Source organism: Anopheles marshallii, chromosome 2 (genome assembly GCF_943734725.1).
Source record: "Anopheles marshallii chromosome 2, idAnoMarsDA_429_01, whole genome shotgun sequence".
Lineage (NCBI taxonomy): Eukaryota > Metazoa > Arthropoda > Insecta > Diptera > Culicidae > Anopheles > Anopheles marshallii.
In genome coordinates, this window is record NC_071326.1 from 90,594,995 (window position 1) to 90,618,583 (window position 23,589).

The 23,589-nt window shown below is 42.6% G+C and overlaps 4 protein-coding genes across 4 annotated transcripts; all 4 read right to left on the reverse strand.

Annotated features, from left to right (window-relative positions):
- Nucleotides 1-8,351: 8,351 nt before the first annotated feature.
- Nucleotides 8,352-10,233, reverse strand: LOC128718813 (zinc finger protein 62 homolog). Its single transcript, XM_053812428.1, has 5 exons — nucleotides 10,096-10,233; nucleotides 9,277-10,032; nucleotides 8,864-9,211; nucleotides 8,648-8,799; nucleotides 8,352-8,577 (listed from the first exon to the last, which is right to left on the reverse strand). Exons 1-5 carry the CDS (start codon nucleotides 10,231-10,233, stop codon nucleotides 8,352-8,354), a joined length of 1,620 nt encoding a protein of 539 aa, XP_053668403.1.
- Nucleotides 10,234-10,692: 459 nt separating this feature from the next.
- LOC128718814 (zinc finger protein 54-like) lies at nucleotides 10,693-12,603 on the reverse strand. Its single transcript, XM_053812429.1, has 5 exons — nucleotides 12,466-12,603; nucleotides 11,638-12,402; nucleotides 11,233-11,577; nucleotides 11,001-11,152; nucleotides 10,693-10,918 (listed from the first exon to the last, which is right to left on the reverse strand). The coding sequence occupies exons 1-5, from the start codon at nucleotides 12,601-12,603 to the stop codon at nucleotides 10,693-10,695; spliced, it is 1,626 nt and encodes a 541-aa protein (XP_053668404.1).
- Nucleotides 12,604-12,830: 227 nt separating this feature from the next.
- LOC128718816 (oocyte zinc finger protein XlCOF6-like) lies at nucleotides 12,831-19,550 on the reverse strand. The gene is made up of 7 exons (XM_053812430.1): nucleotides 19,500-19,550; nucleotides 17,058-17,730; nucleotides 15,352-15,706; nucleotides 14,232-14,331; nucleotides 13,352-14,161; nucleotides 13,139-13,290; nucleotides 12,831-13,062 (listed from the first exon to the last, which is right to left on the reverse strand). Exons 1-7 carry the CDS (start codon nucleotides 19,548-19,550, stop codon nucleotides 12,831-12,833), a joined length of 2,373 nt encoding a protein of 790 aa, XP_053668405.1.
- Nucleotides 19,551-19,896: 346 nt separating this feature from the next.
- LOC128718817 (zinc finger protein 69 homolog) lies at nucleotides 19,897-21,336 on the reverse strand. Its single transcript, XM_053812431.1, has 4 exons — nucleotides 21,199-21,336; nucleotides 20,433-21,128; nucleotides 20,203-20,354; nucleotides 19,897-20,131 (listed from the first exon to the last, which is right to left on the reverse strand). Exons 1-4 carry the CDS (start codon nucleotides 21,334-21,336, stop codon nucleotides 19,897-19,899), a joined length of 1,221 nt encoding a protein of 406 aa, XP_053668406.1.
- Nucleotides 21,337-23,589: the final 2,253 nt, after the last annotated feature.

Consider the following 23,589-nt stretch of genomic DNA (forward strand, 5'->3'; position numbering starts at 1 on the left):
AAGCAGCCAAAAAAGCATCCTTAAACGATCACGAGCTTTCTTTCGGCATGTCAAAATATGATGGGTGTTACAAATAACCATATGACCGACCTACCCAGCGAGGTCCGAACCAGTAACCCAAGGGTCATTAGTGCCACCAGTGGCTTACAGCTACAATGATCAACGATTCCGGAGCTCGTACTTTAAATGAAATCATCTGCATCTACGCCGATTCGTAGTCCTCGTACACGCACACATACGCTGCGTAATCAACCTGGATCGGTGGACATTCACCAACCTTCACATCTGACAAAACTCCAATTGACTCCGAGTTTACGCTTTGTACGCCCCGATCGGATTCCTGCGGTGCACGCACAACCATTACAATCAACATTCCAAAGTGTTGCGCGAAATGTCCGAAACACGCTACCGAAAACTGGCCGTCCGTCCGGACACCTACGCTTCACGGGCGTCCTACGCGGACGCGCGCGCGCACACACAATCGCACACGAAACAACCTTTTATTGCGCCCCCGCGAACCGTCTGGAAGCCCGTGCTCTCCCTGTTTTCTTCTCCAACCCTATTTTGCATCACCGCTGTCGGCGATCAGAATGAGTTGGCAACTAAATTTGACTAAATCTGTGTAATCATATCCAATCGGGATTCGGGAGAGAAAATATTTTTCCACACAGCTCATATCGATTAGTTGCGGCGAGAGCGTTTGTTCCGCTTCGTGGCGTGATTCCGTGATGTTGGTACCATTCCCGTTCCAATAATCATTACTGTCCGCTTTCTTTGCGCAATTTCTTTCTTCGTTCCATTCCCCTAGCTACAGTTGTGGGTCGTTTACACCCAACGAAACGGATCCGTGCACGTGGTGCGATTAATTTATTAGTCACTCATTGTGTGCTGTCCACGGTTATGCTCCTAACGGTTTTAGAATACTCATTCTTAAGTTTAAACTTTTAGTATTATTTGGAGTAGTTGGAGTATTCAGAAGTTGTTTATCGCCTGATCCGATCACATTTCAATTCGAAGTTATTGCATTTAGCAATTCGAATCTGATCGAATTTGTAAAGCTAGAAACTCCGTGACAAGAACTCAAAACAACAAAACAAAGCATTTTACTATTGTTTAAGTAACACTGAGAAAAAGAGGTAGACTTTCAACAACAACAACAAAAAAAAACGTCATCTTCTACTCACGCACCGAAATCTAAAGCAGTTAGTACGAACGATAACAAGCGTTCTTCTGTATACGATCACATAACTTACTTCTACCACCGTTTCGAAGCGAGCCAATAATTTGTAGATCAATCCTCCGGTATCCTAAAGTTTACTCAATAGATAAGCATTAGCCCTGAGGATCGCTGGTGCTCTCCCGGCTCCCATAATCGGAAAACCCATAATTCCTGCGTCCGCAACGTGCCCATTTTGGTTGCTGGCATTGTTGTTATTGTTGCTTCTAATTTGGTGTTTGTTTTATCTTCCGCCTGCCATTGTGTGTTTTCCTCTCAACCCATGCTCAACCGGGACCGATCCAAAGGCACCCAAAGCCGCCTAATTAAATTGATAACGTTCCTTTTTTTCCCCATCTCTTACTGGTCCCTGGGTCTCGTTCTTGCACTCCTGCTCTCCGTCCAACAACAATAATAACAAACATCCAACACAGTCCTGGTGACATTTAATGTGTCATAAATTACGAGATTTCTCATGCATATTCACACTCTCATCTCAGGATACCCTTCCTCGGTTACTTCCCTGTCCGGCAGCTGAGGTCTTTTTCTTCTCGTTCCTCGTGACCACTTCATCCGCAACCGGTCAATGCTCATAGACCGTTTTCCAAAACGAGCTCACAAATCGTGTCCACCGCTGGCCGACGGCCTGTGAAAGCGTAGGCGAACCCAATCCTCGATCGATTTCACGGCCCGCTGATCGGAATGTGTTTCGAGGCGCGATCGGTTGCCTAAAAGGTCTTTTCGATAACGCTTTGAATCTGCATGTCGTGTGACAGCGCCGTGTCACTTGCCGGTTCGATGCGATGGAAATAGAGTCATCATCGTTAGTGTCCAGCACTCCGATCCCAACACCAACCGGGGCACCGATGGTAATGGGCACCGTTTCCAGCCAGCTGATAAGACACCACCCGTGCCCGAATGTAAAGCGGCCTGCAACGGTTGGAAAATGGTGAAAACACTCACCTAGGCGCGGATGGCTCAATCAAGCGGTTGGCGCTAGAAAACAACAGCCACAGTCGTTTCGCGGCTGATAAATCGGTCGACAGTAGGCAGCGATTAGTTTGTGGTGGTGCCCCGGAATTGGAAGTTAATGCTGGCTTTGTCGGGGTGTTCAAAAGAATCAGCTTAAGTGCATTCGTCTAAGCATAATTTATCTTCAAACAATATCATTGCGTTATAGAACAGACATAAACGTATGACATTATCAGATATGATTTTTAAATAGGAGATTTTCGTCAAGGTTTCAATGTTCTTTCCAAGATTTGACTTAAACGTGTTAGAGAGTTACACTGTGAGTGTTTAATATGGCAGAGTATAATGCAACTATTGCTGATCTCGGACCTTGGACGATCAAGTCCCCAACAAAAGAAGATACTTTAGGAACTCTGAAAGATTTTGTTCCAGAATTCAATGAACACCGTTGCAAATATGACACCGAACAACCCAATCCCGAATAGAAGTTCTCTAAGACAGACCCATTATATAATACTCCATGTAGCCATAGACTTACAAAGGTAAGAGTCTTTTATAAAAAAGCTTTAAATATACAAATAGATGCTGAACACAGACCTGATTTAGATTAAATAATATACAGTTAAAAATATACATAACATGCCACTATACATCAAATGCTCGAAAACATCTTCATCATCTGATTCATCCATGTGACATCCCACAGAAACAGCCTCAGACATTCTGGAAACGCCGCATGCTAATGCGCACGAACGCAACCGCGCTATATGAAGTGTCAATGAGCTGTGACGTCTCGGGTTGGCCCGGTTTAAAACTCATTTTCACGCGATCCACCACGGCACGGTGGAAGCGGATCATCACGCATCCGAATCGATCCCGATACGAATGATCCGACGGGCGACACACATTAGCTCACCTGATAGCTGCACGGGGCAAAAGTGAACGCAAATCGGCCACAAACAAATGTCCCCTAATTTAGGCATAAATTTTCTGCCCTAATGTTTGCTGCAGTGACTTCCTTTTTTTTGTTGCTTCGCCCGCCTGTATCACTTTAACAACAATTTCGCGGATGCGACAAACGAGAAGATCCCGGTGGCTTTTATTTCTTCTACCACTACTTCTGCGACGATTCCAGTTGCACGCCGGGATCAAGTGAAGACACGGGACACATTTGCATAAATTGCCCGTTAGCGTACGTTAGCCGGTTCGAATCCCGCCGATCGCCGTAAGCCGTCTGCGGTTGTCGCGGTTTTCCACTCGACCGATTGAGGAGCACACTAGTGGTCGCCATTTTTTTTTTTGTTGCTTACCGCGCCAGTTAACACATCAGCACGGAGACGGCAAAGGATCATCTGATAATCCGGCCGAGATTGGTGATCGGATTAGCGTGATTTTGGAGCAATTTTCACGCTTCCAACGCACGGATGACATCTGATAGGAAGCGACAAAATGTTGCGGAAGATAATGATGATGATTGCTTCCACCGAGATTAGCCGAGGGGACTTTCACTAGACATCCCCTCCGGACGCGTAATAAGCGCGTAAAAATGCATGATTTATCGCGATCGTCTCCTACCAGGGGAAATCAGGTGTTCCTGAGGTTTTACTATCCGATCGTAACACAAACAACGTACGCCTAGCCAAACACTGCCGCAAGTGTTGCCCTGCCAATCGGCCAAATGTTTGGCCGCTAAGTGGAGAAAAAGGGGATACATCTAATTTATTAATGGCCACAGATAATCAACCGGTGACCATTAATGGCTGTTCGTTCGGCGATAAATTTCCACTTCACACAGTTTTCGGTGCTGTGCATGCCTGTTTCTGGTGCTTTGCCTGGTCGTTAGGGTTAGAATTTTCTATTGTCGAAAGCAAGCACCGAAAAACATGCCGACACAAAACCGAATACTCAGACCTATAAATTTCATCCAACTTCTTAATCAAATGGTTAACTCAAAGCGAAGTCGGCGCATTGGTGAGACTCGCCTCCGAACATGGTCGGTATAAATTAGGCTGGCTGGGGATTAGGGTTCTGGAAGTTGGGGAACGTTCCGGCGCAAATAAATAAACGATGCGCCAGGCAAATAAACTAGCATTAACAATGTTGGTACAGCAAAACCCACTAGTTTTGGCACGCTTGTATTCGATACGCTTGTCTGGGCTGGGTGGGTTGCCCGGAAGCGATAATTAAACAGTTTCCAAAATAATTAACATGAAATATTCGGGATGCTCTCGGCAATCAGCACATCAAATTGTCAATATTGGTTATTGTATTGGCGTGCATTTTTGGTGGTAATTTTAAATGGTGATCTAGTTGAATAAGGAGTCTTCTCGACCAGCTCAGAGTTGTCCAGAATCGTATCAATCTGCTTGGCCCTTGGCTGCTATCTCCTCCAGAACTGCATTCAATCTCCTAACGGTTTGGCTCTACATCATAGGAGTTTGTGAAATCCATAGTAACTACGATTCCTCATCAGTTTGGCTCTACATCATAGGAGTTTGTGAAATCCATAGTAACTACGATTCCTCATAGCAATGCAACTCCGGATTTCGTTCCTTAAGTTGTTGCCCAAAGTTACCTTCCTTCAGGTCGCATTCAACTCTCATATTCTCCAGGTGTGCCCTATTCCTACGCCATTATTGTGGTCAAGTTATTCCATAAATCTTTTCCCTAGAATTATCACCTTAATTCACATGATTCGGACAAGTCTTTGCTGAAAATTAAACAAAACAAATGTAATTCTTAGCACCGAATTGTTCTCGCACCGTTCTCTTGTTAAGACACAAACACATTTGCTCCACGTGTTACTAAATCAGGTACTAAACGAGATGCTAGTTGACAACCGTGCGAGGAGTGAAGATCCACACGATAAACAACCGACAACATGGGCTGCAAACTGCGTCTACGAACCGTGTAATGAGCATAATTTATTCATAAAGGACGCGTAATTTATTCACGGTTGTCACCAACTTCCAAGCTTCCCTTTTGGTCCTCAGAGGCTTCTTATCGTACAGTAAAAAAAAAACAACAACAACATCTCAATAATCAATGTTCTGTCTCGCCTTCTTCCCGCATGGAAGCGCTATCGTTACGATTCCATTAATTCATAAAACATAATTTATTTCCCACCATCATGGACCTGGCAGGAATGAAGCACTGGGAAGCGATTTTTGCGCTCACTCTCAGCAAAACCATTCTAACACGAGCCGAACACTTCGGCTAGGACACCAGCTGGAACACCGTGCCGAGCATTCCAACCGCACGCGGGGGCCACCCCTTTCTGGTGAAGGTGTTAAAATTAGTGTCCCAACCCTGGCTCAGGCGCGGGGAGGTGAAGGAAAAACTCCGAAAGGATTCCGGCCAGAAATCGATCGTGATTCCATTCGCCTGCGTTTGCATTATACGCGTGCGCCTTAATGCTCTGCCCGGTTGCGTATGTGCGCCCGGTAAGCTTGTGTCGTGTAATGTCATTTTTTATCTAGATTTATGAGAGTACGATTACGTGCGCACAACGCAAAGAGACCAACAACAACAAAAAAGAACCGATTTGCACACGATACATATTGAAGCTGTGCGTACGTTGCAACCGCACATCATCGCCATTCGTTTCGGTTCGGTAAGCAGGCGAGAAAAATATCGCGATCTTTAGCACACAAAACCTGGAGCTGGTGTTGATATTCAGTGAATTTCTTGGACTCGTTTGTGCACCCTGACCGATATCCCCAGGATATCCCGGAAGCATGATCCCGCACAGCATGCGGTCTGCTCCCGAACCTTCGTAATGCGCCCCGGGGGTGAAGTTTGGTTTGTTGGTTTTTGTTGAGCGTTGTTTGAAAGCTCTACAAATTCCGGGAGCACCACGCTTTTTTGCCTTTACCGTCCCAAAGCCATCCTCAGTGGTGAGAAGGTAGCGGCAATAAGATTAAAATCTTGCTGCTTCTCATTCACGTACTTAGTAATGATTTAGTAGCATCATCCTTTAGGGAAAGCTGGCGACAAGATCGGGCGTGCGCGTGTACGTAAGGATGGGACATCACAGACAAAGGGCCTCCCATTGGAGGGCGAAGTTAAGCTGCTCACGGTGCGCATGACGTGTTAATTGAGGATGAAACGAAGCGACTCCGCGATTTGGTGTTCCCAACAGGCCAACGAACGCACCCTCGATATTCACGATCGAAGCCTTCGGATGACATCCTAATTATATTCTTTTTGTCCGAGTCATTTTTCGCGATGGCTCTTACACTGACAGCTGGTTCTTTATTTCAAATGTGTAAATTTTTGGGACTCTACATACCTGAGCTAACAGACGATTCCACTCACAGAGATTTTTGTGTTTGGTTGAGAGCTAATGATCGTCCACTAACGACTTCCAGGGTGCTGCAAAATCCATGGATATCTTGCGTGGGCGCACTGAGTGATTTGACCGTTAAGAAGGGGACCTCTCCACATTATCGTTTGATACGTTTCTTTCCGCATCGTTAATTGATTACTGTTGACGACTACCTGAAACAAAACGGCAAACAAAGATGTGCCTTAAGTGGTGTGAGAATTATTGGATGGGAATGTCATCATTTTGCTGTTTCACAATTTTAGAGTTTGAAAACATCGAAAAAAGCTTGATTGCGGTCAAGCTTTAAACGGCTGTACGGCCTATTATGGACAAAGCTTTATGATCCCGGCCTCCAAAACAACCACTGCACCACAGCTACACACTGTTTGGGGAAAGAATAAACGGACCTACTACTGATGGTTCAATCAGGAATCATGTATCTCAGCAAACAAGCCCCATCAGCGATACCCACCGAGTGACGATTTAAAGACTCACGATCGACGTAATTAGTTGAAGTTTTCGCGTTTTGATCTGCACTCCATGCCAATGGGATGTCTTGTTTTCGCTTGTTCACATCCCCGCTCTAACGTTCCCCAGAACACACGGGCGGGTTAGTCTGGGGAGGATATCAAAATTTGACACCGATGCACCAAGCAGTTGAGAAGCAACCAACCCCAGACACCTTTGTGAATCGGTGTCGGACATCCAAGCCATCACATTAACGGCCAATAAACGGAGGCAACCGAGATTCTTCCCCAGCACCCAGCAGTGCATATCCAGCCAATGCACATTCGTGCAACCATTAAATCGCAAAATTTACTGCTATATATGCGATCTTTCATTTTGATTGATTTTAATGGGCCATCACGCTCAGCCGCTACGTTTTTGTGACCGTACGGTGTTTGGATAGCGATACTTGTTCCCCGAGGGAAGGTACGATGTACGCATGACGATGAGTTTTGATTATCTGGCGTCAGAAACGACATACGATTGGAATTGTCGATGAAACCATGCTACGGACACGATGGATGGATTGCAATCGTACCGAGGCCAGTTTGATTAAATTGTTAAACGCGCCGTTTAAGACATTTCCTGCAGAAACGATGACAGCTGCGCTTCATGCAGCGCGCTGGACGTCCCTGCAGGATTGGAGATGGACTCATTGCCGATATATGAGCTGTGTGAGTTGGTTGTTAACATAATAATAATTTACTAAAAAATTGCCCGCATGGTTTGGTTGCAAGGCTTTGTAAAAACTATTTCAACGGTTTTTTTTTTTTAATTTTGTTTGCATGCGACATAAGTTAATTTAACTTTTTTTCTGTTTCGATTGTGCTTTCATATGTTTAATCTGTAATTTGTTTAGGTACGTATTGATTACTTACCAAATTATCTTGGCCTGATGCAGGAATCATCTAAACCAGTAACGGTCGAGTGCCGTCATTTGCCTGGTTCAATATGTCACCCTTTCTGTCTGATGCTTCAATGCCATCACTCCATCTTCATGAGGACCTGCAACGCATCCACTGTACATATAGACCTAAAAGAACTTTACGGACGGATACATACGGATTCTCAAGACATCATGCGCCCGCTAAAATTAAGCATGTTGAATCAGATGTGCAAACTCTTCCACTCATACGGAACCAAAAATACTTCTAAGCATCTTTCTTTCGAACTGACCGAGAGGGTTTCGTAAATGTTTAACAAAGTTCATGTTCTAGAGAGTTATCCAATTATATAAGTTCTATACACTCCCAGCTTCATTAGTCGCGATAGGTATTTTTTAGTAGATAACTTTCCTCAGCATCCTAGTGCAGATAAGCTTGTGAGCGGCTACAGATTGACTTTCTTCGCTTCCGGATGATTCTGTCGTATGTGAATACTAAGCACGTCTTTGTACCGATAGGACTTTTCACAGTGTGGACATGTAAAAACAATCCCACTGTGGGTCAGCTGATGTGAATTTCGACCATGTCTACTCTTAAATCGTTTAGGGCATTGATTGCATGCATACGGCTGTTCTGTCGAGTGAACCAACTGATGCTTTACCAGGCTCGACCTGTAAGAACAAACCGATTGGGACAATTAAACGAAAGATAAGAATCTTTACCCGTTTCTCCAATACTTACTTCACCTTAAACAGTTTCCCACACGTTTCACAATCGTACTTTCGCTCATTACTGTGTACACGTGCCGTGTGGCTTCGTAATCCGCTTCGGTGGTTGAACTTCTTTGAACATTCACTACAATCGAATGTGTTACCGATTCCATGGACCCTTAGCTGCGAAGAGCCGGAACATAAATATTTGAGTTAGGTGTTCCATGTTCGAGACATGCTCGCTTACCATGTGAGATCTGTGAGAACTAGGATACTTGAATCCTAGATTGCATATGTCGCACGATTTCACCTCTCGCTGCAGGTGCACCGAATGCACATGACGGGTCAAGTTGGTACGATCCACCATTTCGATCGGACAGTGCGGACAGGGATACTTTTTCTCTTGCGTATGAGTTTGCATGTGCGTAGCGATATTGGTCACCATGGCGCCACAAGTGCCACAGAGTTGCTTCGGCTTCTTTTTTATGCAATCCGTTTTGTGGTACCGTCGTACATGGATATTGTAAGTACGAATGTGCGCGAACTTCTTCGAACAATTTTCACATTCATATTCGCCGGCGCCGTGCTGAGATGCCTAAAACGAATTAAACAAGGTTAAGTCGGACAGTGCGTTTGCCGAATATCGTATTCCAATCTTACCATATGGTTCTTGTAGGAGTTATAATTAACGAATCCTAGTCCACATATTTCACATCTTTTGCAAATTTCCTTCAGATGAACAGCCTTGATATGTGTGTTTAAGTTGGATCGCATGCTCATTTTGTGTGGACAGTAAGGGCAAGCGAATTTCTTTTCCTTCGTATGCCTTAGCAAATGACTTTTCAAATCCGATACCATCTTCCCGCAGGTGTCACAACGGCGATACTTGCGAACTGTCTTTGATATTGTGGTTTTTGGATTAACAGAAGGTTTACTTTTTGCAAGCTGGTGCGGAGAAATATTTTCAAATTGTTCCTCCATGTTCTGACTGGCACTTTTGGTATCTTCATCGTCTTCAATGGATTTGTTCAGCGCATTATACTTTAGTACATCGTTTTCCTGGTCACAAGTGCCTTCCAATGCATCGTCACCGCTAGCATCATCATCGGGCGGTTCTCCTAATTCAAACTCCACATTGGATGCCTTGTCATTTTCATCGGCTGACGAATCTTCTGTTTTGTGCACATTTTTCATATCGACTATCTCGAATACTATCGAAGATTCATACTCATCTACCGGTGATTCCTCAGTTACTCTCTCGTTTTCCATGCGTAAACATTCACTGCTATGGCCCGTAAAAATTCGTCTAAATTGAGCATCATTGCTTAAGCATAGCGTGCGAAACAAGGCGCACTTTTTTAGCTTGTTAGTGCAATCGACACAAACCGTGTAGCATACATTTTCTTCTCCGAACAACTGCAAACAAAAGCAATGGGATGTTACAATACAACGTATCGTACCAAAGTCGATCCCACTTACCTCAAGGCCGGTAAATCGTTCTACATCTTCCTCAGTTAATGAAGAATCTGTTATGCAGGACATGGGAACTAGAACCTCATTGTCGTCGCACAAACAGAGCCGACAAATAGTGTTAATTTCACCGACATTGTTCGCCATCGCAGGCAGCAGATGAATTTGTTTACCAACAGCATTTGGTCTTGTTGTTCTTCGAAGTGTCACGAGTGATGTCAACTCGAAAACGACGTTAAGCTTCGTTTCTACGGAGGATGCTATAAAACGGCAAATGCTGATCAACCCCATTTTACCTTATTCGTACATCTATGTTACTGCTAGAAGCGCCATTAGAAACTTTCCGTTTTCAAATTTATTTTTCTGATTTTAAAAATTCAATTCAATGCTGCTGGTTGTCTCATGTCCATCATAATTTGTCTCTTGGTTTCATGTAATGCGTAAGAATTTGTACCAATAAATAGCGAAAGTATCAGTAAACGTATAATCGGAGCGTGATGACTATTTAAACGTTTTTGAACATACACGTTAGTTATATAGTGCTCAAAAGCGGTTTCTCCAAATATCAACCCACTACGACCATTGTGAAGATAAGCCTGCGTGCCGTTACGTATCGACCGTCATTGTTTCCGGATGTTTCTGGCGGATGTGCGTATCAAGCACACTTTTGTACCGATAGGACTTGTCACAGTGTTTGCATGAAAAAACAATACCGGTGTGGGTCAGTTGATGCGTCCTCCGAGAATTTTTGCTCTTAAACCGTTTAGGACACTGACTGCACGCATAAGGTTGTTCTGTTGAGTGAACCGTCTGATGCCTTTGCAGGTGGCTCCTGCAATTGCAAACCAGTTGGAAATATTGTTAACACAATTGTACACAATTATATGATGTTAGGAAAACAATTGTTTACTCACCCAATTTTGAACTCCATTCCACATGTTTTGCATGCAAATTTTCGCAGATTACTGTGCGCCCGTGCTACGTGGCTTTCCAATCCACTTCGGTGGTTGAACTTTCTTGGACACTGTTTACAATCGAACGTGTTACCGATACCATGTTCTCTGAGCTACAAATAGCCGCAAAGCAGATTAATATGTTAATTATGGTATACGATGCTATTTCCTAGTCAGAGACACACTAGCTTACCATGTGAGATTTGTAAGAGACATCATACTTGAATCCTATGTTACATATCTCGCACGATTTCACGGACTTCTTCAAGTGCACCGATTGTACGTGACGTGCCAAATTTCCGGAATCTACCATTTCGATCGAGCAGTGGGGACAGGGAAACTTTTTTTCTTGCGTATGACTTTGTATGTGCCTTGAAATATATGTCACACGGGCGCCACAAATGACACAAAGTTTCTTCGGTCTCTTTGGTCGATCCTTCCTGTGGGCACGCCGTAAATGGATATTGTAAAGTCTTCTGTGTGTGAACTTCTTCGAACATGTTTCACATTCATATTCACCCGCTCCGTGTTTGAATGTCTAAAAGAAAGCACCAGGTAAGCTGAGACAGTACTTTGGCATAACACTTGTAAAACTTACCATATGTTTGGTATAGGTTATCTGACTGAAAAAATCTATCCCGCATATTTCACACGTTTTGCTAACTTCCTTCCGATGATCCGTCCTGATGTGGGTATTTAAATGTTTCTGGTAACGCGTTTTGTGTGGACAGTAAGGGCAAGCGAATTTCTCATCATTCGCATGAGATCGCAAATGGGTTTTAATATATAATACTGTCTTCCCGCAGATATTACAACGCGTATATGCACGACCTGTCTTTGATCCTGTGGTGTTTGAGATATCCGGAGCTGTACTTTTTAGCAGCTTTCGCGAAGAATCCTTCCCTTGTACTTCTTCTTCTTCCTCGGTGCTTTGGCTGATGCTTTTGGTATCGTCATCGTCCTCTTCAAGGGTATTGATGACCGCACTATCCGTTTGCACATCGCTATGATGTTCACTTTTTACCTCGAATCCATCGGCAACCGGCGGATCTGCAGATGTAGCGTTCAACTTGGATTCTTTGTCATTTTCAACGATCGTCGATTCTTCAATTTTTTGAACATTTTTTATTTCCACCATCTCGAATTCTACTGAAGATTCATTCTGTTCCACCGCCGATTCGACAGTTGCACTGTCTTTTCCTGTGGTGAAACATTCAATTCCATTGCTCTCAATACGTACCGCAAATATCAGCTTAAATTGAGCATCATTGCTTAAGCATAGCGTGCGAAACAAGGCGCACTTTTTCAGCTTATTAGTGCAATCGACACAAATCGTGTAGCATACTTTTTCTTCTCCGAACAACTACAAACAAAAGCAAAGGGATGTTACTATACAACGTATCGTACCAAAGTCGATACCACTTACCTCAAGGCCGGTAAATCGTTCTACATCTTCCTCAGTTAATGAAGAATCTGTTATGCAGGACATGGGAACTAGAACCTCATTGTCGTCGCACAAACAGAACCGACAAATATTGTTAATTTCACCGATATTGTTCGCCATCGCATGTATCAGAACATTTTGTGTACGCACAGCATCTGGCGTTGTAGTTCTACGAAGCGTCACGAGAAATGTCAACACGCGAACGACATTAAGCCGCGGTTCTACGTACGGATGCTATAAATGGAAAAGTGCTGATCATACTCATTTACCATGTTCGTACATTTTCGTTCCAATCTGAGCATTATAAAAATTTATTCTTCCGGTATCAATTCTTCAACTATTAACCTTCAATTTGGATCATTTCGCAAATTCTCCTTCGTATGAACCTTTTTCATATGCGCATTAAGTAGGGATTTGTAACGATAACTTTTAGGACACAAAGTGCACGCGAAAACAACACCCCTGTGTACCAGCATATGTGTCCTGTGAGCGTTAGGGCTTTTAAAACGTTTTGGACAAAAGGTGCAAGCGAACGGCTTCTCGTTCGAATGGACTCTGCTGTGATCCTTCAGACCCTTCCTGCAAAACAGTAAAAATAATGCGTTTGGTAACACTAAACCAAACGAGCAATTTCAGCACATTCAACAATCCTCACTTGTCTTCAAACTTCATTCCACAAATTGGACACTCGCAGTTGCTTTCAGCATTATGCTTACGATTGTTATGACCTCTCAACCCACCCGGATGACGAAACTTCAGGTTACATATTTTACATACGTACCATTCTCCAACATTATGTTGCGCACGCTGCAATGATGCATATTTTCAATGAAAACCATGATATACATATTCAAATTCATATACAAACCATGTGCGCTGTGTAGCCCGATATGTGCGTGAAATCTCGATTACATAATTCACATGATTTCACCACTTTCTTCAGATGGACAGCCTCCACGTGCAATTTTAAATAAGATTTGCGACTACATGTCATTGAGCAATGCTCACAGGCGTACTTTTGCTCTTTCGTGTGCGACACGATATGATCCGGAAGATATTGCACTAGCTTCCCGCACATTGGACACAGCTGCTTTTGTATTGTTGGTCTCGACAATTGTTGCTTTCTAGTGTATTTCTTATTCAATTTAGCCTCTCTGCTTTTGCTAGTTATACGATAAGTAGCATTTGGTATACTGCGTTCAGGTACTTTGCTTCGTTTATCATTTGTACAACAATCAATTACTGTCGGTTCATCGTGTTGTTGATCTGCTACAGATGCGGGTGATACCGAAATGTCCAACTCGTTGCGATTGGTTTGCAAGTCAGTTTGTACAATGATTTCAACAACTTCCTCATCAATATCCGAATTTTCAACGCTTTTTTCACCAACAACTTCCACTGCATGATCGTCGAACGTTGACTCCACGTATGTAACTGTGAAGTTGCCATCAACGACATTTTTGAACCGTTCGTGTTTTACTTCCGAACGATCGTTTGTGGAATGTACGATTGCCTCCTCAGTCGTTATTACATCTTCGCAGCCGTGTTCCCTCATCGTTCGAACCATTTTCCTAAATCGTACATCGTTAGTCATACAGCAGACGCGGAACGCCGTGAACTTTAGCAGCTTATTATGGCAATCTTCACAAATAACACAAGATATGTTTTCATCTTCAATCTGCAATTAGGTTGAAATAGAAACCCATTTTAGATAGGGCGAAGAGACGATAGTAACGCATTCCACTTACACAAATTCCCGTGAATCGCTCAACATCGTCGATGGTCAGCGTGGCATCGATTATTTTCGATGTAGGCAATAGATTGGCATCATTGCCCGATAAGCAAAGCCTGCAAAACGTATGAATTTCGCGTGAAAAACTCGCCATTTCGCACCGAAACACTGTTTGTTTGTACACAACAGATATTTTCCTTTCCTTTTCGGACGCGTCGTAGTTGTCAAAATGCGGCCTACGCTATTTTGACAGCTCTGCCGAGAGGAGTTTTTTGAATCGACAGTCGGCAGCCATTTGGACAGCACATAATGATTTATTACGTTTTGCACAAATATTCAAGTTGTAAAATTGATTAGAACGTTGAGTGCTCGCCAACATCGTCCACTGGTTTAAAACTAATAATCCGTTAAGGCGAGTCATGACCAACGATGCAACGACCAACAGTGATGTGATTAAACAGGCGAGAGACGGGAAGCCAAACACATCCAACGCGTGGATCATGCATAATGCTTCGACAGGTGAATTTTGAGATTTTGTTTGTACCGATAGGATTTCGGACAGTGTGGACATGGGAAGGTAACTCCGAGATGGGTTAGCTCATGTCCCCTGTGAGCGTTAGGACTTCGGAAGCGTTTAGGACAATACTTGCAAGCAAACATTTTCTCGGACGAGTGTACTCTGCTATGATTCCTTAGCCCCATTCTGTGAAATAAATGTAAAAACATCTCCGTAATCTCTACAAACACACAAACTTATGCCGCATGCATCTTACTTGTCTAGAAATACCATTCCGCAAACGGGACACTCGCAGTTGCTTTCATCGTTGTGTTTGCGATTCTTGTGGGCTCTTAAACCTCCGGGATGACGAAATTTCATATTACATGGTTTACATTCGTACCACTTCCCAACGTTGTGTCGAGCTCGCTGAAAAGATATAATTCATCACCATACTGCAAAAGTAAGTGCGAAACCATTTCACACACATACCATGTGCGCATCATAGCCAGTTTTGTAAGCGAAATCCCGGTTGCAAATTTCACACGTTTTCACTACCTTTTTCTGGTGTACCGATCGCACGTGAAATTTTAAATACGCTTTACGACCGTAAGCCATTGAACAGTGCGGACAAGCATACTTTCTCTCGTTCGAGTGTGATAACTTATGGTCCGATACGTCGTACACCATTTTCCCACATATCGGGCATAGCTGCTTTTGGGACGTTTTCGCGGATTTTTCACTCCCATGATCTTTCTGTTCTATCATTCCATCTTTGAAGGGTACCTCTTCTTCTTCTCCTTCTCGTGCAGAATCATCTCCAACCTCAGGCACAAGAACTGCTTTGAGTTCTTCCTTAGGTACATCACCGATCTCTAAATCACATTCATTCGCTGAACTGCCCCCTTCGTTCATACTACAGACCGACACACTATCGTCAATCTCTAGATACTCGGCTTTATCAACATCGTTCTCAAGCGATGGTTCCTTGTACGCTGCAGTAAACCCGATGTGGTCAATGGAAACCAATCCTGTTTTGTCTAGTTGGCGTCGGTCCAATCGTAGGAAAGCTTCTGGTTGTTCTCGTTCAGCATCGCTGGGTACATTTTTAAATAACATTGGGAACCATTTCCTAAATATCATATCATTAGACAAACAAAACCTACGGAAAGATGTGAAGCTCTTCAACTTGCTACTGCAGTCTTCACAAATGCTGTACGATATGCTGTTTTCTTCAACTATCTGAAAACTCACAAGATACGAAAGTTATGCATCGCAATGAACAAACAGTGGAGTGACTACTCACCCGTATTCCGGTACAGCGCTCTGTATCGTCTATGGCAGACGGACAATCTAGTATTTGTCTTGCAGGAATCAGAATTTCATCTCCTTCGCACAGGCATAGTCTGCAAATACCACTTATATCGCTCCAAACGTATTCCATCCTGCGAGCTAGATTTTGAGCAACTGCGAGTTGTTTTGGCAGAGCCTCTTTTTCGGCTATTTGACAACCACAACATTAAGCAGCGCTTACACTACATGACAGCTACAATAGCTGATCTAGTGCAGTTGATCACAGATTAATGCTTGAACAAGCGGTGCGAAAACGGTTGAGCAGAAGTAATAATGAAATTCCATTTTATTTGGTCAAATCATTCAATATTATACATAATACAAAATCACGTCGTTATTTGGAAGTTTGTTACTTTACCACAGTTCTCGGTATAAGTTTTCCAGGTCTCTTATCTTACAGGGCCCAAACAGCCATCGGTGAGTGGGGTTAGCTCATGTTATCGTTCACTTTCTTATTATGCTGACTATGCGCCTTTTTCGTGTGATCTATTAGCTGCGATTTGTAACGATAAGACTTTACACACATTGTGCATGAGAAAACAACACCCTGGTGGATCAGTTCGTGTGACCTGCGTGCGTACGGGCTTTTAAAAGCTTTCGGACAAAATTTGCAAACGAACGGCTTCTCGTTGGAATGTACTCTGCTATGGTCCTTTAGTCCTTTCCTGCAAAATGTGTGATAATTTAGCAAACTTGAACAATTTCCAATTGACACGGAAATCCCTTACTTGTCCTGACAAACAAAGCCACACTCTGGGCACGTGCAGTTGCTTTCTTCATTGTGCTTGCGATTGATGTGACCATTCAAGCCACTACGATGGCGAAATTTCATGGAGCATATTTTGCATACGAAAAGCTCTCCCTCGTTATGTTTCGCGCGCTGGAAGGATAAAAATGAAATACAATTTGATATTGATAGTAACTCTGCTTCCATACCAACCATGTGAGCTCTGTACGAATCCACGTAACTAAATCCTCTATCACATTTCTCACACCTTCGTACGACCTTTTTCAAATGCACATTTTCCACGTGCAGCTTCAAGTTTGATTTGCGCGTCGTAGCAAATGGACAACGGTCGCACGCAAACTGAGGATCCTTCGTATGCGACAGTAAATGATCTGGTATGTGGAACACAAATTTGCCGCAGATATAGCAAAGATGTGTTCTGAGGTTTTTCTTCGCAGCTAGCTGCTTAACGGCTTTTGCTTGTTTCGCTTCCGCTTCACTATCATCTTCAATGGTTTGTGAAACAGGTTCTATCGCTTGCTCTTGCACATCGATGTATTGAAACTCTTCAGCAGTAGTACAGTCGTCACCTTCTTCGAGTTCTTCCACGATTGTTTCATACATTCCGTGTTGGAGTAATATTTCCGTATCGCCAGCTTGCGTTACAGTGTTCATGGCAGTGGGATTGTCCTGCAAAACGGTATCTTCCACGATTTCCTCCACCACTTCATCCAAAGACTCTGCATTATCACACGCCTCCATGAGTTCTTCGTACTCCACGTAGATATTTTTTAGCTCTTCGCAGTGTTCTATCATTGGTTTGTCGTGTACATCGATGCAGTAGCTATGATCCACGGTCCCGACATCTATATTGCTGTATACATATTCTAGTTTCGATTCGTCAGACAAACAATCATCAGCGATGGCTTTCTCGAATATCTTTGGAAACAGAGCTTTAAAACGCACATCGTTGCTTAAGCAAATGCTACGATATCCAGCAAACTTTTGTAGTTTATTATGGCAGTCCAAACAAATCATGTACAATGAGTCTGTATCTTTGCAAACCTGAAAAAACATTACATACATTATACCCACAAAACCATGGCCCCGGACGATTGGAACGCATCAAGAGCTTACCTGTATGCCAGTGAATCGTTCTATGTTTTCCATGGTAAGTACTAAATTTATAACACTCGATACAGGAAAAAGGACATCGTCGTTGCTTAAACAAAACCTACAAATACTAGAAATATCACGCAAAGCGCTCGTCATTTCGTACAGCACGCAGAAATTGTTTGTTTTGAACTGTTTTGATCTAGAAAAAAACAGCACTTTTGACAGCTCGCTATTCCATTATGCTATGATTAAACGGAAGTGAATAAAATTGGATATTATTGCTGACTTTGCATAAACACAAAATGATTGAAAAATTAGTTGTTTAGGATTTCGATTAACTGTTGGGTTCTCGTACAGAGTGTTTTACATTTTGTTTTGCATGAAACTGCTGTAGGTGTTTTGTAAGCAACGATTTGTAGCGATAATTTTTATCGCACAACGTACAAGAGAAAACAACTCCCTTGTGTATCAGCTCGTGTACCCGTAGCGCGTTTGGGCCTTTGAATTGCTTCGGGCAGTACTTGCAGGCAAACGGTCTCTCGTTCGAATGCACTCTGCCATGATCCTTCAGTATTCTTCTGCAAGAGAGCGAGGATAGACCAAATTAGAAATGTGCAAATTATTAACGAAAACTTGGTTCCTCCGAGAATCTTACTTTTCCTGAAATTTCATTCCACACACAACACACTCCCATTTGCTTTGATCGTCATGCTTACTATTGTTATGGACCCGCAATCCACCCGGATGACGGAACTTTAGGTTGCATATTTTACATTCGTACCAATCGCCAACATTATGTTGAGCTCGCTACAAAATGTGTACAATAAATTATGAAAAAGTCTATCGTTCACTAATAAAACGATAATACATACCATGTGTGCTGCGTAGCCAGACTTGTGTGCGAAAACTCGATCACATTTTTCACACGTCTTCGCTACTGTTTTCTGATGTACCGATCGCACGTGGAACCTCAAATGCGTATTACGACTATAGCTTTTTGAACAAAACGTACAAGAAAACTTCTTTATCTTTTCATGCGATAGTTTGTGTTCAGATAGGTGTAACACCAACTTTCCGCATTCCACGCAAAGCTGTTTGTTTCGCCTGCTCTTTTCTTTCGTTTGTTCTCTATCAGCGTCTGGTAATTCGTATGATGCGAGAATCTTCCCAACTACGTACGTATGATCATCTTTAGTTGTGTGAACCATGTCTAAATTTTGATTTTCTCTTATCGGCAAGCACGATATTTCTTCATAAGTATCGTCAGTATATGCTTTCTCTGAATATGTGTTTGGACAGTCACTATCATTTTCCCATTGTCCATCGGGAGACAAATACTCTTCAAATTCCATGCGAGGCGATTCGGGTGGTTCCTCATTACCGCTTTCCATGTCCTCAAAAATCGTAGGAAACAGCTTCCTAAAGCGTGTATCATTTTGTAAGCACCAAGTGCGAAATCCAATGCATGATCGTATTTTGTTGTAACACTTTACGCAAATCGTGTACGATATATTTCTCTTTCCGTTCAACTAAAAAAGGATCATCAAATTCAATAGTTACAAACTGGATAATCAACATGGTTCCAGACCTACCTGTATTCCCGTAATACGCTCTACAATCTCTTCAGTAAGTGAAGAATCCATGATACTAGAGACAGGTAGTAAAGCGTCATCGCACAAACAAAATCGGCAAATACGACTTATTGAACTCAGAATAATTGCCATTTCGCCAGAGATCGCGGTTTGTTTGGTGACAACGTCGCCTACCTTCCTAATGTCATGGCATCCTGCCATGATGACTGACTGTTGTCAAAATGATACGTTGCTAGTAGCAACGGCATGGTGATATTTCGAAGGACACGCACCGTACAATTTCTGACCATGCACCAATCATGCTGAGAACAAGGAACCCAAATGTTTATTTTAAACGATTTATTTTTGATAATGGAAAGCAAAATCAAACATAAATACACGAGTAAAAACCAGGGAATCAGGAATCATCCGGATTTGCCGAATCTTCCGTTACATGTGCCTTCCTCATGTGCGCATTCAGTAAAGCTTTGTAGGCGTAAATTTTATCACAGACCGTGCAAGGAAACTTAACACCCTCGTGAATCAATTGATGTGACTTGCGAGCCGAAGGACCTTTGAATCGTTTTGGGCAATACTTGCAGACAAACGGTTGCTCGTCCGAATGTACTCTGCTATGATCCTTTAGACGCTTCCTACAAAATGAGATTAAAAAAACATTTATTACTAAAAACTAAACACGTTTACAACACCAAACATTTCTCACTTGTCTTCTAATATCATTCCGCAAATCGGACATTGGCAGTTGCTCGCAAAGTTATGCTTTCGATTACTGTGATTTCTTAGCCCACCTCGATGGCGAAATTTCTGATTGCATATTTTACATTCAAATGGCACTCCGAAGTTGTGTTTTGCACGCTGAAAATGAAACATTCTTCATGATGCCCTTGGATCCTGGGGAACTGCTCGCTAGCTTAAACCTACTGCAATACTAACCAAATGAGCGGAGTAAGAGTCAATGTATCGAAACCCTATGTTGCATGGTTCACAAGTCCTTACGATTCTTTTCATGTGTACAGCAATCACGTGATGCTTTAGGTACGCTTTGCTGCCATATTTCTTCTGACAGAACTCGCAAGTAAAATTTAGATCAGCCGAATGTGTTAGCATATGCTTATCTGCCGACTTTACTAATTTACCACAAAGCGTACAAAGTTCCTTGGCAAGGCTTACTACGGTATTTGGAACTTCGGCAGTAGTGCCATTGCTAACAGTTGTCGAAATTAGACTTTTCCGTTCTTCTGGCTGTGCCAGAGCTTGTGGTGAAGTTTCATTCCCATTTGGGGGTTCTATATGCGTATCAAAATGCGTTATGGAATCATATGAACCTGCATGCAAGTCGACATAGCTTCGTATTGTTTTTTCAGTTTCATTGATTGAGTTTTCTTCAATTTGAATCACTTCATCTATCATATTGTTTTCGACGATGATGACGCTGGGACTTGCACTACCAGGATGATCTTTGGTAAAATTTGATTTTACAGAACCTGCTACCGCTTCTGCAGCATTCGCAAATCGTTCTCTAAACTTAACATCGTTATTCAAACAGAACGATCTGAAAGCGTTGAACATTCGCAATTTGTTCTTACAATCGATGCACACGGCATAGGGTCTATTTTCCTTTGTAATAACCTGTACCACAGATAAAACAAAGCATCAGCATAACGCAAACGGCAGCGAGAGTTGCCCATAGGTAACTTACCCGTATTCCCGTGATATACTCTATATCGTCGATGGTCAGTGTAGAATCGATGAACTTAGTGGCAGGAAAAAGAATATTTTCATCCTCACTCAAACATAAGCGGCAAATGCCGTTTAAATCGCGGCGAAATTCTTCCATTTCGTACAACCGCACAAATTGTTTACATGCGCATCCGTTGTTGTCTTACTTGATGTCAAGCTCAAACGAGGTTGTAACACGAAGGTGTTGTCAAATAACAAGGTTCTTATGGATGATTTAAATTTTTGTTATTAGATCATTTTTATTCTAGTGTAATCTGGTATTCATGTTTTTGTACTGTGAAATTTATGTTTTTTTTTCATAATGCAATCGACATATAGTACTGGCAACCATCCATGTAACATCCGGGGCGATCAACTGTTCATATTTGTCTCTGCCATTTTGGAGTGCTGCTTCCTCATGTGCGTTTGCAGCAACGATTTGTACCGATACGCTTTCTCGCAAAACGTGCAAGAAAAAACTATTCCACTGTGGGTGAGCTCGTGTGATTTTTTACCATACGGACTTTTGAAGCGCTTTGGACACTGGCTGCAGGCAAACGGTTTCTCGACGGAATGTACACGTCTTTCGTGCGTACGTAGTGTGTGTCTGCAAAGAAAAACACCACATTTACCTCTACGTTTCCCACCCAACTCCGCTTTGCTTACTTCACTTTAAACATCATTCCGCAAGTGCCGCACTTAAATCGCTTTTCATTACTATGAAGTGAGACTTTATGAATTTTCAGTACGGCAAGTGTTTTAAACTTCTTCAAACATATGTCACAATCGAACGTTTTCCCGATGCCGTGCACCGAAAGCTAAAACGAATTGAACAAAAAGTTACTGAGAGATCGACAGTCACAAGTTTCTCCTCTGCTCCATTACCATATGATATTTGTACAGATTTACGTGCAAGAACTCTTTCCCACACTTTTCACAGGTTCTCACAACCTTCTTCAAATGCACTGCTTGGATGTGCCGTGAAAGATTTCCTTTATCTGACATTTTAATGGGACAGTGCGGGCAAGCCAAATGTTTCTCCTGGCTGTGGGTTAAGCTGTGGGTAGAAAGTTGCGTTACCATCATCCCGCAAATGCCGCACAGTTGCTTCTTCTTTATTTTGCGATGATTTTTCTCATCCACTGTAGCATGGTTTCGTCCGTAATGTACGTTGTAAGAGCTAACAGTGCTAAACTTTTTTGAACAAATGTCACATTCCGCTGCGTACTCGCGATTACCGTGCTGAGAGGCCTGGTAAGTTATGAGAAACAATTTTACATCCAATGCGTATTCTTTTATCGATTATGTTGAACTCACCTTGTGATGCTTGTACGCGTAGTAGGAAGAGAATGTTTCCCCACATAAGGAACACGTTTTGGATGTGTTCTTCAAATGTACATTTCTGATGTGATGCTGTAAATTTGATTTAAGCTTCACTTCAATTGAACAATACGGACATTTGAAGAATGCTTGATTGTTACGTCGTCGTACTTCTGGCGGGCTTGATAGAGTTTTGAACGGATGACTAGTTTTCGACCCTTTTGAATGCTCTTCCAAATTTTCCGTACAATCTACTTGTTCATCTAGGTCATCTATTAGTCGATCTGGGTTCAATGCAAGTGATGAACAGTTCGATGTTTGGTTAAACGCTTCTACGGTTTCATCATCATTCTCTTCAGTGCGCGTGTTGTCTAATATTTCTGAGCAATTTGATTCCTTACCAAGTTCCTCAACATGATCTGTTATCGCTTTTGTCGATGAAGTAACAGAACTTCGATCATCTTGTGGGACGATTTCATCCATCAAGCCAAACAGTTTTCGAAACAGAGCATCATTTTGCACACAAAGATTACGAAAGGCGACAGAATTTTCCATCTTCTCGCCGCAATCAGTACAAATCGCAAGCGGAACACACTCATCTTGTAGTATCTGCAAAAAAGAGCACACATGGAACGGAGTTGAGCACCTTAAGGGAGAGTAGTGCCCTGAAAGAAACTTACCTGAATGCCGGTAAACCGTTCTACGTCTTGGATCGAAAGCGATGCGTTTATTAATGCTGAAGCAGGAATAAGATGCTTGTCGTCTTCACTTAAGCATAGGCGACAAACGTTGTCTGATTTCCGCACTGTTTTATCCATCCCGGAGGATGTTGTTTACTTTTTTGCTACAAAGGTTTGTTTGTAGCCAAACATTTCAATGTCACTTTCGGACCAAGCAATATCACAGTGGGATTTGAACATGGGAGTACTAAAAGAATGTTTCGTTGCTCAATATCTCCACTGTATTGCTGTTATTGGTATGGTTTGATAGCTACCGTATCCTTCTCTCATGAAACTTCTTTTTTCGATCGCTTTATACTTCAGTAATGCAA

Excerpts from the sequence above, each read along its gene's own strand:
- LOC128718813 (XM_053812428.1), bottom strand. The coding sequence starts at position 10,233 with ATGGCGAACAATGTCGGTGAAATTAACACTATTTGTCGGCTCTGTTTG. Across the intron at positions 10,033-10,095 it reads AACGATTTACCGGCCTTGAG|TTGTTCGGAGAAGAAAATGT; the intron begins GTAAGTGGGATC and ends TTTTGTTTGCAG. Across the intron at positions 8,578-8,647 it reads GGGAAACTGTTTAAGGTGAA|GTCGAGCCTGGTAAAGCATC; the intron begins GTAAGTATTGGA and ends TTGTTCTTACAG.
- LOC128718816 (XM_053812430.1), bottom strand. The coding sequence starts at position 19,550 with ATGGATTCTTCACTTACTGAAGAGATTGTAGAGCGTATTACGGGAATA. Across the intron at positions 17,731-19,499 it reads AGCGTATTACGGGAATACAG|ATATTCGAGAAAGCCATCGC; the intron begins GTAGGTCTGGAA and ends CTGTTTCCAAAG. Across the intron at positions 15,707-17,057 it reads GAAAAAGGTCGTACGAAGGT|CGTACAAGGAACCATCGCTT; the intron begins GTGAGAAATGTG and ends GGTTTACTGCAG.
- LOC128718817 (XM_053812431.1), bottom strand. The coding sequence starts at position 21,336 with ATGGAAGAATTTCGCCGCGATTTAAACGGCATTTGCCGCTTATGTTTG. Across the intron at positions 21,129-21,198 it reads AGTATATCACGGGAATACGG|GTTATTACAAAGGAAAATAG; the intron begins GTAAGTTACCTA and ends TCTGTGGTACAG. Across the intron at positions 20,355-20,432 it reads ACTCTTACTCCGCTCATTTG|CGTGCAAAACACAACTTCGG; the intron begins GTTAGTATTGCA and ends TTTCATTTTCAG.
- LOC128718814 (XM_053812429.1), bottom strand. The coding sequence starts at position 12,603 with ATGGCGAACAATATCGGTGAAATTAACAATATTTGTCGGTTCTGTTTG. Across the intron at positions 11,578-11,637 it reads TAACCTATACCAAACATATG|ACATTCAAACACGGAGCGGG; the intron begins GTAAGTTTTACA and ends GCTTTCTTTTAG. Across the intron at positions 11,153-11,232 it reads TCTCTTACAAATCTCACATG|CTCAGAGAACATGGTATCGG; the intron begins GTAAGCTAGTGT and ends GGCTATTTGTAG.